The following is a 16,282-nucleotide window of genomic DNA, read 5'->3' as shown; positions in this document are numbered from 1 at the left end:
CGCCCGGCCTGTTTTGTGTTTTTTTTGATAGAGGCCAGTCTCACCGGGGTTAGGTGATACCTCATTGTGGTTTTGATTTGCATTTCTCTAATGATTAGAGATGTTGAGCATTTTTCAGACCTCGGCCTAGGTAAGGAATTCTTGAAGAAGAACCCCAAAGCAATCGCCGCAGCAACAAAAATAAATAAGTGGGATCTAATCAAATTAAAAGCTTCTGCACTGCCAAGGAAACTATCATTAGGGTGAATAGACAGCCCACAGAATGGGAAAAAATATTTGCTCTCTACACATCAATTGACTCTTCTTTTTATGAAAGATTTCTCTGTAGTGTGCAGTGCTGTTTGATAGCATTTCCCTCCACAGTTGAACTACTTTCAAAATTGAAATCAATTCTCTCAAGCCCTGCCACTGTTTTATCAACTAAGGTTATGTAACATTCTAAATCCTTTTCTGTCATTTCAACAGTGTTCGCAGCATCTTTGCCAAGAGTATATTCCATCTCAAGAAGCTACTTTCCTTACTCCATAAAAAGCAGCTCTTCCTCTGTTCAAGTTTTATCATGAAATTGTGGCAGCTGCTCACATCTTCAGTCTACACTTTTTTTTTTTTTGAGACAGGGTCTTGCTCTGTCACCCAGGCTAGAGTGTAGTGGCATCATCATAGCTCACTGCAACCTCAAACTCTTGGGCTCCAGCATTCCTCTTGCCTCAGCCTTATGAGCTGGGACTACAGGCATACACCACCATGCCCAGCTTATTTTTCTATTTTGTTTGTAGAGATGGGTTTTGCTTGTATTCTGGCTGGTTTCAAACTCCTGGCCGCAAGTGATCCTCCTGGCTCAGCCTCCCAAAGTACTAGGATTACAGGTGTGAGCCACCATGCTAGCCCGGTTTCCATTTCTAATTCTAGTTCTCTTGGCTGTTTCCACCACATCTGCAGTTACTTCCTCCACTGAAGTCTTGAACCCTTCCAAATCATCTGTGAGGTTTGGAATCAACTTCTTCCAAACTCCTATTAATGTTGCTATTTTGACCTCTACCAATAAATTGCAAATGTTCTTAATGGCATCTAGAATGGTGAATCCTTTCTAGAAGGTTTTCAATTTACTTTGCCCAGATCTATCAGAGGAATCTTTGTATGGTAGCTACAGCTTTACAAAATGTACTTCTCAAATAATGAGACTTGAAAGTTGAAATTACTCTATCCATGAGCTGCAGAATGGGTGTTGTGTTAATAGTCTTGAAAACAGCATTAATCTCATTGTACACATTCATCAAAGCTGTTGAATGACCAGGTGCATTGTCAATAAAGAATGAGCAGTAATATTGAATAATTTTTTTTCTGAGCAGTTGTTCTTTAAGGTGGGCATTCAGTAAGCCATGCTGTAAACAGATGTACTGGCATCCAGGCTTTGCTGTTCCATTTCTAGAGCACAGACAGAGTAGATTTAGCATAATTCTTAAGGGCCCTAGGATTTTTAGAATGATAAGTGGACATTGACTTCAACTTAAAGTCACCAGCTGCATTAACCCCAAGAAGAGAGTCAACTGCCCTTTCAAGCTAGACATTGACTTCTCTCTAGCTGTGAAAGTCCTAGATGGCATCTTCTAATAGAAGGCTGTTTCATCTGCACTGAAAATCTAATGTAGCCGTCTTCATTAATGATATTAGCTAGACCTTGCTGTAGCTTCTGTGTCAGAACTTGCTCCTTCACCTAGCACTTTATGTTACAGAGATGGCTTCTTTCCTCAAACTTTATGAAACAGCCTCTGCTAGCTTCCTTACCTCTCTCGTCCTTCATAGATTTGAAGAGAGTTAGGGCCTTGCTCTGGATTCAGCTGTGGATTAAGAGAATGTTGTGGCTGGTTTGATCTTCTATCCAGATCACTAAAACTTTCTTCCTATCAGCAATAAGGCTGTTTTGCTTTCTTATTTGTGTCTTGTGTTCACTGGAGTAGCACTTTTAATTTCTTTCAGGAACTTTTCCTTTGCATTCACAAGTTAGCTGACTGGTGCAAAAGGCCTAGCTTTCACCCTATCTCATGCCTTCTTTACTAATAGTAATCATGTCTACCTTTTGATTTAAAGTGAGACACTTGAGATTCTTCCTTTTGCTTGAACATTGAAGAGGCCATTGTAGAGTTATTAATTGACTTAATTTTGTTATTGTTGTGTCTCAGGGAATAGGGAGATGTGGGGAGGAGAGAAATGGACAAATGGCCGGTTGGTGGAGGAGTCAGGACACACACAACATTTATTGATTAAGTTTGCTGTCTTGTATGGGAGTATTTCGTGGCTCCCAAAACAATTATAATAGTAACATCAAAGACCACTGATCACAGATCACTATAATGGATACAATGATAATGAAAAAGTTTGAAATGTGAGAATTATCAAACTGTGACAGAGAGACATGAAGTGAGCACATGTTGTTGGAAAAGTGGCACCAATAGAATTACTTGATGCAGGGTTGTCACAAACCTTCCATTTGTAAAAAAAAAAAGCAGTATCTGCGAGGCACAATAAATAAAAGCAAAGTGCAATAAAAGAAGGTATGCCTGCATTTATTTATAGGGTTTTGGTTTTTTTTTTTGGTGCCCATGTTCTTCCAAGGGCATAGTAGTTGTGTGTGTGTGTACTATGAATTGTAAGACCTATATAGACTCATATAGTTATTACAATTATGATCTTGAGTAGGTTCATTACTCCAAAAAATATCCTCGTGCTCTCCACTTTGTAGTTAATTTATTCCCCTACCTCTAACCTCTGGTAACACTGTTTTCTGTACCTATCATTCCACGTTTTCCAGAATGTCACATAAAGGCAATCATATAGTTTGTAATGCTTTGAGAGTGGCTTTTTTTTTACCCAGCATAATGCCATTGAGATTCATGCATGTTGCCCATTGAAGGATGTTTGGGTTGTTTCCAATTTTTGGTGATTATGAATAAAGCTGCTATCAATATTTGCATATAGGTTTTTGTGTGAGCATAAACTTTAATTTCTCTAGGGTAAATACCTAGGAGCAAAATGTCTGGATTATATGGAAAGTGTATGTTTAGCTGCCAGACTTTTCCAGAGTGGTTGTACCATTTTACATTCCCATTAGCAATGAATGAGAGTTCTGGATGCTGTCTGTCTTAGCTAGCACTTTGTACTGTCAGTTTATTTCTTTTTTAAAATAATAGACTTTACTTTTTAGAGTGGTTTTAAATTTACAGAAAAATTGAGGGGAAAGGACAGAGAATTCCCATATACTGTTTTATACTCTTTACCTCCATTCCCTAGTTTCTCCTGTTATTAACATCTTATTGTGAAAGTTGTCAGAATCAAAATGAAGTCACTAATGTTAAAAGAACCCAGAGAAATAGAGCTGGGAAGGCCATGAAAAGAGGGTTGTCACACTTGTATGCTTCTGTCACAAAAGATTCTTCAAGAACCACAATGTTACATGAAGGTCATTGCAACCGTACACAAAAAACACTTCTGCAGGAACATCTGCCCAGCAGCTGCCTATCCAACCTTGGACTGGCATCACACTTGTTAATGATCTTTGTAGCCAAGGATAATTATTTCAAAACAATTATGTAGTTATCCTTGTTTCTTCCTTTAAAAACCTTTGTTTTTCTTTATCTCCCTGAAAATGCACATGGTTTACTAAGGCATGCATATTCCCATTGCAATGCTCTACTCCCAACTATGTTTTTCTTTTAGAGAGCCTCTCTCTGTTTGTTATTTAGGTGGATATTACATTAGTGTGGTACATTTGTTACAATTGATGAGCCCATATTGGTATACTATTATTTAACTAAAGCAGATGGTTTATATTAGGGTTCACTATGTTGTATATTCGGTAGGTTTTGACAAATGTATGATGACATGTATCTACCATTATAGTTTAACACAGAAAAATTTCACTGCCCTAAAAATCCTCTGTGTTCCACTGATTTTGTTAAAAACATCTCCATAGTTTTGCTCTAATTTTTTTTTTTTTTTTTTGAGACAAGATCTCTCTCCATTATCCAGACTAGAATGCAGTGTTACAATCATAGCTTACTGTAGCTTTGAATGCCTGGGCTTAAGGGATTTCCTTGCCTCATTCAGCCTTCTTAGTAGCTTGGACTAAAGGTGTGTGCCACCATGCTTGGCTAATTTTTATTTTTTGTAGGGATGAGATCTTGCTTTGTTGCCCAGGCTGGTCTCGAACTCCTGGCCTCAAGCAATGCTCCTGCCTTGGCCTCCCAAAGTGCTGGGATTCCTAGTGTGAGCCACCATGCCTGGTCTATTTTTAATATTTTGAGAAGTCTCCATGCTGTTTTTGATAATGGCTATACTAATTTACAATCCCACCAACAGTATATGAAAATTCCCTTTTGTCCTCATCCTCACCAGAATCGTTTTTTTTTTTTTTTTTTTTTTTATAGCAATTCTAACTGGGGTAGAATGATATCTCATTTTTTTTCTTTTTTTTTTGAGATAGAGTCTCACTTTGTTGCCCCAGCTATAGTGCCGTGGCATCAGCCTAGCTCACAGCAACCTAAAACTCCTGGGCTCAAGTGATCCTCCTGCCTCAGCCTCCCGGGTAGCTGGGACTACAGGCATGCGCCACCATGCCCGGCTAATTTTTTCTATATATTTTTAGTTGTCCAGCTAATTTCTTTGTATTTTTTTTTTAGTAGAGATGGGATATCGCTCTTGCTCAGGCTGGTCTCAAACTCCTGAGCTCAAACGATCCGCCCACCTCGGCCTCCCAGAGTGCTAGGATTACAGGCATGAGCCATGATGCCTGGCCTCAACATCATTTATTGAAGAGAGTTTCTTTTTTCCATTGTATGTTCTTGGCATCTTTGTCGAAAATCAGCTGCCTGTAAATACATGGATTTATTTCCGGGTTCTCTATTCTGTTCCATTGGTTTGTGTGTTTGTTTTTATAGCAATACCATGGTGTTTTGTTAGTATAGCTTTGTAATTTATTTTGAAATCAGGTAGTGTGATGCCTCTATTTTTGTTCTTTTTGCTCAATATTGCTTTGGCTATTTGGGCTCTTTTTTGGTTCCATACTAATTTTAGCATTGTTTTTTCCATTTCTGTGAAAAATGACATTGGTATTTTAATAGGGGTTACATTAAATTTGTAAGTTGTTTTGGATAGTATGGTCATTTTAACAGTATTAAATCTTCCAATCCATGAACATGGGATTTTTTCTCATTTGTTTGTGTCCTCTTCGATTTCTTTGATCAGTGTTTTGTAGTTTTCCTTGTAGAGGTCTTTTACTTCCTTGGTTAAATTTATCTGTGGTATTTTTTTCCTGGTAGCTACTGTAAATATAATTGTTTTCTGCATTCTTTTTCAGCGAGTTCGTTATTTGTGAATAGATACAGTACTGATTTTTGTATGTTGATTTGTATCCTGCAACTTACCTGAACTTGTTTATGAGATGTAAGAGTTTTTTGGTAAAGTATTTTGTTTTTTGTAAATGTAAGATCATGTTGTCTGCAAAAAGGGATAATTTCACTTTCTCTTTTCCAATTTGGATGGCTTTTATTTCTTTGTCTTACCTGATTGCTCTGGCTAGGACTTCCAATACTATGTTGAGTAAGAGTGGTGAAAGTATGTATCCTTGTCTTGTTCCAGATCCTATAGGAAAGGCTTTCAGCTTTCCCCATTCAGTATGTTATTAATAGCTGTGGGTTTTTCATATACGGCCTTTATTATGTTGAGCTATGTCCTTGTATACCTAGGTCATTAAAGTTTTTCTTTTTTTTCCGTGAAGGTGTATTGTATTTTCTTAAATCCTTTTTCTGTATCTATGGAAATGATTGCATGGTTTTGTCCTTTATTCTATTGATATGATGTATCTTGTTTATTGATGTGTGTAACCATCTTTGCATCTCTGGCATAAATCCCACCTGATTGTGGTGTTTTTTTGATGTGCTGTTGCGCTCATTTTGCTAGTATTTTGTTGAGAATTTTTACAACTATGTTCACGAGGAATATTGGCCTGAAGTTTTCTTTTTTGTGTGCATGTCCTTGTCTTATTTTGGTATCAGGGCAATGCTGCCTTTGTAGAATGAGTTAGGAAGAATTCTGTCCTATTCTATTTTTTGGAATAGTTTGCAGATAATTGCTTATTAGTTCTTCTTTATGAGTTTGATACAATTTGACAGTGAAGCAATCATGTCTTGGGGTTTTCTTTGTTGGGAGACTTTTTATTATTCATTCAATCTTGTTACTCTTTGTTGGCTTGTTGAGGTTTTCTGTTTCTTCCTGAATCAATCTTGGTAGGTTGTTTGTGTTCAGGAATTTATCCATTTCCTCTAGGTTTTTCAGTTTGTCAGTGTATAGTTCATAGTAGTGTCTGATGATCTTTTGTATTTCTGTGTTGTCAATTGTAATGTCCTGTTTTTCATTTTCCGTTTTGTTTATTTGAGTCTTTTCTCTGTTTTTGGATTAATCTAGTCTAGTGATTTATTTTGTTTCTTTTCAAAAAACAAAGTTTTCATTTTGTAGATTTTTTTTTTTTAGTTTCTATTTTGTTTAGTGTTCCTCTGATCTTTATTCTTTATTTCCTTCTGTTTATTTTGGGTTTGGTTTGTTCTTGCTTTCCTAATGTTTTGAAGTGTATCATTTCTACTTTTTTCAAATGTTTTTTCAATATTCCTGCTTTTTTTTGGTCATAGGCTTTTATTGCTATATACTCCCTGTTAGCACTGCCTTTTCTATATCCCATAGGTTTCGTTATGCTGTGTTTCCATTTTTATTTGTTTCAAAACATTTTTTGGTTTCTTTGCTGATTTGTTTGTTGACCTAATTGTCACTCAGGCACATATTGTTTAATTTCCATATATTGTTATGTTACTCCTTCAAGTGATACCTTTACTACAAGCAAAGAAACCAAAAAATAAAAAATACCAAAAATCACAAATTCCATGTATTTGTACGGTTTCTAGTTTATTACTGATTTCTAATTTTATTGTGGTCTGAGAAGATGCTTCACGTTATTTTGATTTTTAAAAATTTGTTGAGGTTTGTTTTGTGTTCTAACATTTGGTCTATCCTAGAGAATGTTTCATGTATGAAACATTGATGAGAAGAATGTGTATTTGGCAACTTTTGGATGAAATGTTCTGTAATTGTCTGTTAGATCCATTTGCTCTATAGAGCAGATTAAGTCTGTTGTATCTTTGTTGATTTTCTGTCCAATACTGAAAGAGGGGTGTTGAAGTCTCTAGATACTATTGTACTGGGGATCTATCTCTCTCTTTAGGTCAAATAATATTTGCTTCATACATCTGAGTGCTCTGATGTTGGGTGCATATATATTTACATTTGTTAAATCCTCTTGATGAGTTGATTTCTACCAATATGTAGTGACTCAAAGAGGTCTTCTTTTTATGTTTTTTGACTTAAAGTCTATTTCATCTGATATAGCTGCTCCTGTATTCTTTTGGTTTCCACTGTGTGGAATTTTTTTTCATTTCCTAACTTTCAGCCTGTGTGTGTGTTCCTGATACTAGAGGAAAAGCTTTCAGTGTGTCATCATTGAAAACTATAATATTAGTATATAGGTTTTTAAAAAATGCCCTTTATCATGTCAGGACATTCTCTTCTATTCCTGGTTTATTGAGTGTTTTCATCAGTGTTTTTTTCTGTTTGGAATTGTTTGCTTTCCACTAGGTTGCAAAGCTATTCTTCCCTATTTTCTTTTAGGAGCTTTATAATTTTAGCCTATACATTTAGTATAACTTTTATGTTTGTTTTTGAGTATGGTATATGGTGAGGATTAAGGTTTCCCCCCCCCATATTAATATCCTGTTGGTCTAGCACCATTTTTTGAAAATACTTTCTGTATCTAATTTTATGAATTTTTTTTTTCAAATTTTTTTTGTCTTTTTATGCATGGATTTATTCTTGGCCTCCGGTCTATTCTAGTGATGTATTTGTGTATCCTTATCTAGTAATACACTGTCTTAACTTTTATGGTTTTATAGCAAGTCTGAAAATCAGATATTAAGACATATTTTAAAGATATATTTCTATAATTGTGCTGTAAGGTTTTGATCTACTAAAAATTGTACAGGGAGAAAATTGCTTTCTAAGCTTTTATGAATCTTTTGGTTGATATTATAATAGGATTATACTAGAGTTATTTTGGGAAAGAAGTGTTTTAAGGTACAGAGGCACTAAGATCTGAGTTACCTAGCCATTTGCTATTGTATCTACAGTTAGCCTCCAACCTCTAGTGTATTGTCTTTTCAATATTTTTCTATAAATCAGTTATTTGGTGGGAGGGATAACTGTTCTACTTGTTCTATTTTCCAGGTATGACATTTAAATAGTCTTTTATTTTTAGCTATTCTTCTAGTCTCTGGTAGCCAGAGAGGTTTTTTTTTTTTTTATTGTGGAAAAATATAAATAACACAAAATTTACCATTTTAATTATTTTTAAGTGTACAATTCAGTGCCATTAGGTATATTCACATTATTGCACAACCATCACCACTGTCCATCAGCAGAACATTTTTTATCATCTCAAATTGACATTCTATACACAAGGGTTAGTTTTAAAAAAAGAAAAAAAAATTAACTACTTAGTTTGAGATATGTAAATCTGAATTATGGTATGAAAAATTACTGAATCTTGGAGCTCTTGTGTTCTCCAGAGTCATCCTGTATTTCTCTTCTGTGTATCTATTATACTAGCTGGGGGCTGCTAATTTAGCACTGACATATCTTATTCAACACTTATTTATGTCATCCCTGTTTCCAAAAATAATTTCAAGGAGTGGCTTGCAACAAAGGATGTATGTGAAAGGTTAAAATAAAAAGGGAAAAATAATTTCAAAGAAAGAGGAAAGCAAATATTTAACTGTGAAAACTGTCTTCTCTAAAAATTTGTTCAGTCAAGGTTAAAACAAAATATATTGCTTTTTTTTTTTTTTTGGAGACAGGATCTCTGTCGCCTGGGATAGAGTACAGTGCCATCATTATAACTCACTGCAACATCAAACTCCTGGGCTGAAGCAGTCCTCCTGCCTCAGCTTCCTGAGCAGGTGGGACTAGAGGTGTGAGCCACCATGCCTGTCTAATTTTTCTTTCTTTCTTTCTTTTTTTTGGTAGAGATGGGATTTAGTGCTTGCTCAGGCTGGTCTCAAACTCCTGGCCTCAAGCAATCCTCCCACCTCAGTCTCTGAAAGTGCTAGAATTACAGACATGAGCCACCATGGCCCTCCCAAAATATGTCGCTTTTTAAAAAAATTATAAAAGTAACACATGCTTGTTTGAAGAAATATAAACCATAAAGGAGTGTGTAGTATCTCACTCTCCATTCTCCTCGTATACATTTAATTTTATTCTCCTGGAGTCACTGCTCATGAAAATTTAGTGTTTGGTTCTTTCTGATATCTTTTTCCCCCTGTTCTTCCAGGAGTTCAGTAGAAATTGGTAAGCAGAAGATTTTAGCTCTTGTTAAGTATTTTTGGTGTTGGCATTACATGTTGCTTGCTTGGGAAATCAGATGAAGAGTCAGTAGAGTTGAAATTCTGATATAAAAGTTAAATCCTGACCAATAATCTCACCTGTTTGGAAAATTGTCTTTCTTCTGTATTGAAGTAAAGCTGTGACAGGGATAAGCAGTTGTGAGCAAAGCCGGTAGTTTCCTCAGAAGTTGGCTTTGACTTTTTTCAATATCCAAGAAAGTGCTGAGTTGAGATTCTGTTAATAGAACCAACCCCACACCACTTAGAATGCATGCAGAGTTGATTTTGTCCAAGAAGTTTATTTATTGTTTTTAAGACAAGGGTCTCACTCTGTTGCTCAGACTGGAGAATTTAGCGGCATGATCATAGCTCATTGCAGCCTTGAACTCCTGGGCTGAAGCAATCCTTCAACCTCAGTGTCCCGCATAGCTGGGATTACAGGCGCATGCCACCATGCCTGGCTAATATCTGGGAAAAATTTAATAGCAGATATTAACTTTTAATAGTTATCTCTAGTTATCACTTTGGTTGTAGAAAATTTCAGTCAAGTTCCTTAGGAACACTTAATTTGAATTATCATAGTATTTTATTTGGTGTCCCTGCCAGAATGAGAGCTTCGAAATTAGGTATGTAAATGATTTGATTTGATTCTGTGTATAAGTGAATTTTCTTTTTTTTTTTTTTGAGACAGAGTCTCACTCTTTTGCCCGGGCTAGAGTGAGTGCGTGGCATCAGTCTAGCTCACAGCAACCTCACACTCCTGGGCTCAAGTGATCCTTCTGCCTCAGCCTCCCGAGTAGCTGGGACTACAGGCATGCACCACCATGCCCGGCTAATTTTTTCTATATTTTTTAGTTGTCCAGATCATTTCTTTCTATTTTTTAGTAGAGACAGGGTCTCACTCTTGTTCAGGCTGATCTCGAACTCCTGACCTTGGGCGATCCACCCGCCTCGGCCTCCCAGAGTGCAGAATTACAGGCGTAAGCCACCGCGCCTGGCCCTTTCTCGTTTTTAAATTAAAATTATTCCTACTACTATTTCAACCTTCTGAATTGTGATCAGATAGCTTTAAAAATATGTATATGAATAAAATCCTATTCATAATCAGATTATTGGAGAATTCTTTGTTATCTGATTTTTATTTTTCAGAGACAGCATATAATAGGTTCATAGTCTAATTGAAATACAAATCCTATCTGTGAAGAAAAATACAAATTATTACCCAATCTGCAATTGTAATCCAATTTAAAATATGTAAATATTTTAGTGTGATATTAAATATAAGGAACAATTGATCAAAATCTAGGTGAATTTATTTCCCCTCGATAACATCTCCAGATATACTCCAGGTTACCCTTGGATAGTGACAGACCTGGAGATAGGCATTAAAGCAACTTTTACTGTTACTCAGAGTTAATAATATTTTAGTTATTTCCCCTCCTGTTCTATTATAGTTTTCTTCAGTTTGTCTCAATGTGTTTATTTCATTTTTTTGTAGTGGTGTAGTCCCTCCGCTGTTTGGTGGGAGTGATGTTTCTTTTCTGTAGAAAATCAGGCTCAAGGACTAGGCATTGCACCATTTTGTAAATACAGGCAGAACCTTATTAATACAACATGATCAGTGGGATGCACAAAATTCAGCAACATAAAATGTGAAGGTTTCATTTACCGTGAGTTTAGTGAAATTGAAATGATGGAGGGGAACTAGTTGGCCAGTAGTTCTGAGAGTCTAGCTTGTGAACCAAATCATTTGGTTCACAAGCTAGTTTGATGTAAACAAATAATATAATTCATTGTAAGAAGTGTTGTTAGTAATAGAGGTATATTAAGTGTATCGCGGTATCACAGGAGAAAGACTGATTTGCTGTTTTAGAGATTGAAGAAGGCTTCATAGGTGGTGCTAGAGTTGGAGCTTAATGGACACAGAGAACTGGGGAGGACAAAGTACACTCTAGAAGGAGGAAATGTGCAGAGATGTAGAAGGATGGAATTGCATGGCACTTTCAGGGAACTACCAGTAGTTTAGTATTGTCAGAATACAAGATTTTATGACTTTAAGTTTTTCCAGCAAGAAAGAGAAAATAGAATACAAGATTCATGGGAAGCAGAAGTTAAAAGTTTTTTTTTTCTCTTGTAGGTAATGGGGATTTAAGGAGTAAGGTAATAGGAATTTAAGAAGAACAGCATTAGATATGCCTTTTTGAAAGATTTAACTTTCACATTGAGGTGCATGCTGAATTGAGGGAGAAGAAATCATTGGCAGGGAAACCCATTGAGAGAACATTGCGAGAGTCCAGGTCAGAAAAAAAAAGAGGCAAAACTTAGTGAAAATGAAGAAAAGATATATTTTTAATCTAGTTATATTGATAAGTTTACATTTTGTAGTGAAACAAGGGTGACAGATGTGTTCAGGTTGAGATACTGGTAAGAAGAATTTCTGAGAATTTGTGTAATTTAGAATTAGATCATTGGAAAGAACATAGGCTGTTACGTCAAACTTGGGTTCAACTGGGCAAGTTTACTGTCTGAGCTTTACTTCCTTCTTATTGAGTGATGTGTTTTATACTGTATAGGGCTATGGTGATAATGAATTAATGCCTGCAGCATAAACAGGACAATGCTTACTGTGGGCTATCATGTTCAAGACAGTTTTTTTTTCATTAGTTAAAAGTGTTAAAAATCTTTAAAAAATTATTTTAAATTGTTATAAAATACACATAAAATTTACCATATTAACCATTTTAAGGGTGTGGTTCAGTGGCATTTAGTACATTTACATTGCTGTGTAACCATCACCACCATCCATCTCTGGAAGTTTTCATCTTGCAAAACTGAAACTCTGTATCCATAAATAACTCCCCAATGTCCCCTCCCTCAACCCCTGGAAATCACCATTCTACTTTCTATGAATTTTACTACTGTAGGTACATCATATGAATGGCATTATCCGTATTATTTTTTTGTTCCTGGCTTCTTTCTTTCTTTCTTTCTTTTTTTAATATAGCCCTTTGTAAAGCACAATCTGGCTTATTTCATTTAATATAATGTCCTAAAGATTTATTCATCTTGTAGCATCCTTTTCAAGGCTGAATAATATTTCTTTATATATATATATAACATGTTGTTTATCCATTCATCTGTCGGGGGAAATTTGAGTTTCTTCCACCTTTTGGCTAGTGTGAATGATGAAGTTGCTATGAACATGGATGTACAAATATCTCTTTGGTGAAAACAGTCTTTTTACATTTTATTTATTTATTTTTTTGAAAACAGCCTTTTAAACTTATTATAAATATAATCATCTATGTCCTTGTGAAGTAGTTACTATTGTTACATTTATTTTCAGATAAGGAAACTAAGGTATAGAGAATATAAATAACTTGTTTGCCTAGATTCCACTATTTATATATTAAATAAATCAATTTTAACCTTTTTTTCCAATCATATTTAATCTAAACTCTGTTAGTAAGGTGTCTGGCTCTTTCCTAAATTTTCCATGCACCAATTCATGGGGAATCAATTTTAATTTCTTCTGATTGTTATAAATGCATGTTATAAATGCCGTTATTTCAGAATCATAGGTCCTATTTAACCTGGCATGTAATAATTTTTATTAATTCCTTTAAATGCATCCCAGATTTTTTTTTTTTTTTTTTGAGATGGAGTCTCACTGTGTTGCCCAGGCTAGAGTGCCGTGGCATCATCCTCGCTCACAGCAACCTCAAACTCCTGGGCTCAAGCGATCCTCCTGCCTCAGCCTCCCGAGTAGCTGGGACTACAGGCATGCACCACCAAATTTTTTCTATATATTTTTAGTTGTCCAATTAATTTCTTTCTATTTTTAGTAGAGACGGGGTCTCGCTCTTGCTCAGACTGGTCTCGAACTCCTGAGCTCAAACAATCCGCCCGCCTTGGCCTCCCAGAGAACTAGGATTACAAGCGTGAGCCACCACGCCCGGCCCCAGATTTTTATAGTTATTTAAGCTTTGGAATCTCAAAGTATTGATATCCTGACTAAACTTAACCTTGATATTTTAAAATGTCTCCTTAGTATTTTTTGGTGGACTAATAGTTCTGCACTAGCGAAGAGCAAGATATTCTATAGATTGTACTTATTATTTTTTCTCTGTGAACTACTGTGAATTTGGCTGTTTTTCTTGAATTTCTAAATAAAAAGAACATTTTAAGTGCCTCTTGTCATATTGTTATATTTCTTATAAAAATTCCATATTTTTTTTCTAGTTGAAAAGAAGCCTAAGAAATAAAGTCATCTCTCTAGACCATAAAAATAAAAAAAGTGTCCATGGGTATCCTGTCACTTCTAAGTCATCACCAGAAAGGTAAGATACATGTATGTGTGACACCGAATGGACTTACAAATAGTGTGACCATGGATGATTCATGTAAGCTCTTTGGGTTCTCAATTACCACAATGTTTAAAATAGAGGGGTTGAACTCAGTATTCTCCAGGATTACTTCCAAGCTCTTTCTGTGATTCTAAGTCATCTTAACTCCTTGTTTTTGTGCACTTGGAGCATCTTGATAAGCTTTTGCTGATAATGCAGGGGTTCTAGTGGACTGATAATGATGCTTGAAGCATTCGTGGTCAGCAGTGAAAAAGATGATCCATTTAGCAACTATGGTCCTATAGTCATCATATTAATGAATTATGTATATAGTGGAATTAAATATCTGAGGGATTCAAATTGCAAATTGAAGTTGTGGGAAAGAATTTAGAGCATTTTAGAATTAGACATCAATAAAAGATTAGAAAGTTGTTATTTTAAAAATGGGTATTGAGTTTTCTTTATAGTGTAGTGAATGAAAAGAAAATGACTGGCCCGGGCAACACAGTGAGACTCTGTCTCAAAAAAAAAAAAAAAAAAACAAAAGACAATAACAAAGTAAAAATTGTAATTACTGGAAATTCACACATATTTAGAAGACTAAGTGGAGTCTTTGAATTTTTGTCAGAGTACTTCTATAAGCTACTTAGTCGTCGTCTACCTTTTCAAGTAAATTGTAGGAAATATAAAAATATATTGGTGATTCCATAGCAATTTATGAACCTTTTAACTTTCTATCATATTGTGGAGAAATTGTTAAGGTAAATGAGGCAGCTCTATAGAAGCAATGATGACGCTCTGATCCTCAGAACAAACCACAAACTCAGTTTGCAGACTTGTTTTTTTAAAAAATTCATATAAAAAACTTGACTTGAGAGATGGAATGCTAGAGATAAAGGAATTATATATGTATTACTGAGACAGAGTCTATCTTTGTTATCCAGGCTAAGTTGCAGTGGTGTCATCATAGCTCACTGCACCCTTAAACTCTCAAGCTCCTGGGCTCAAGCGATCTTCCTGCCATAGCCTCCCTAGTAGCTGGGACTACAAGTGCACACCACCTTGCCCGGCTAATTTTTTCTATTTTTTTGTAGAGGTGGGGTCTCACTATGTTGCCCAGGATGTTCTCGAACTCCTGGCCTGAAGCAATCCCCTGCCTTGGCTGCCCAAAGTGCTAGAATTACAGGTGTGAATTACTGCACCTATCCAGGAATCAAATTTTTTAATTGAAAAAAATCTAGCCACATTTTCTGAAAGATTTGCAGGATTGTTTCATTTTATGGGAGAGTTACCCTGAAGACTTTGCATGCTTTAAAACTTGTATCATTCAAGTCTCACTTTTCCATAAGAATGCTTGTAAAATAGTGGGGGCAGGTTTTTTGAGGATATCAATTAATAACTATTGTAACATATTATTACTTTAATGTTACCTTTTATTTTCCTGGCATTATCTCTAATATTTTTTCAGTTTGTTTTCTCCTAAATTATCAGCCTTGCCTTCCTTTTCTTATAAAGTTTACATCTGACTTCTATTCCAGAGTTAATGATTTCCAGACATGTTATCAGCATTAGCCTTGTAATGTCCACTTAGTATACACTTACTGACATTGTTAGAGGATAAAAAGATTTTAAAATTCAATAGCAATAGATATTAAATTAAAAGCACAATAATAGGCCAGGCTTGGTGGCTCCAGCCTGTAATCCCAACACTTTCGGTGGCCAAGGCAGGAGGATTGCCTGAGGCCAGGAGTTGGAGATCGGTCTGGGCAACATAATGAGACCCCATCTCCACAAGAAATGAAAAAAATAGCCAGGCATGGTGGTGTTTGCCTGTGGTCACAGCTTGGGAGGCTGAGGCAGGAGGATTGCTTGAGCCCAGGATTTCGAGGTTACAGTGATCTGCACCACTGATTGCACCACTACACTCCAGCCTGAGTGACAGAGCAAGGCCCTATCTCAAAAAAGCCCCCAAAACAAAAAACACAATAATGATCAATATCACCATATTTTTAAACACAAAAAGAACGACGTGGTTGACACAATCATGACAAAGGAATATGGCTTTTTTTTTAACTTTTAAAAGTGATATAGCCAACAAGCAGTAGTATAATTAGTTTTACAGTTTACTGAGCTACCCAGCTTTGGAATAATAGGATGTGATTTTTGACAAATTTTTAAAATCTAGAGGGCTTTGTATTATTTCAAAATTTGTATCTGAAGTAAGACCTTATTAGTAAATATTGCATTAATTCAAATTCAGAAAGTTAAAATGTTCAAAAATGCTTCTGCATTTTTTTTTGGGGGGGACATGTGCTTGAACATTTAAAAGTGGCATTAAAAAAATCTATTATGTATAGTAGTAGAGGGGACCTGAGACATTTCCAAGTCCTAGTGTCTTAAAATAGATGGGGGCATCCTCTCTATACTTTAAACTAGCATTTTTCTTCCTTTACTGAA

General features: G+C 35.7%; 1 protein-coding gene across 1 annotated transcript in view; it reads left to right on the top strand.

Annotated features, from left to right (window-relative positions):
* Nucleotides 1-16,282, top strand: part of SENP7 (SUMO1/sentrin specific peptidase 7) — a 164,505-nt gene that overhangs the window by 3,443 nt on the left and 144,780 nt on the right. The window contains exon 2 of the mRNA XM_012652811.1: nt 13,722-13,819. Coding sequence (XP_012508265.1) covers nt 13,722-13,819 — 98 coding nt within the window. The remainder of the gene's footprint in view (nt 1-13,721; nt 13,820-16,282) is intronic.

This window comes from Propithecus coquereli, unplaced genomic scaffold, assembly GCF_000956105.1.
Source record: "Propithecus coquereli isolate 6110/MARCELLA unplaced genomic scaffold, Pcoq_1.0 Scaffold40, whole genome shotgun sequence".
Taxonomy (NCBI): Eukaryota; Metazoa; Chordata; class Mammalia; order Primates; family Indriidae; genus Propithecus; species Propithecus coquereli.
Note: the sequence above shows the minus strand (reverse complement) of the source record. Positions and strands in the feature narration are given on the sequence as shown.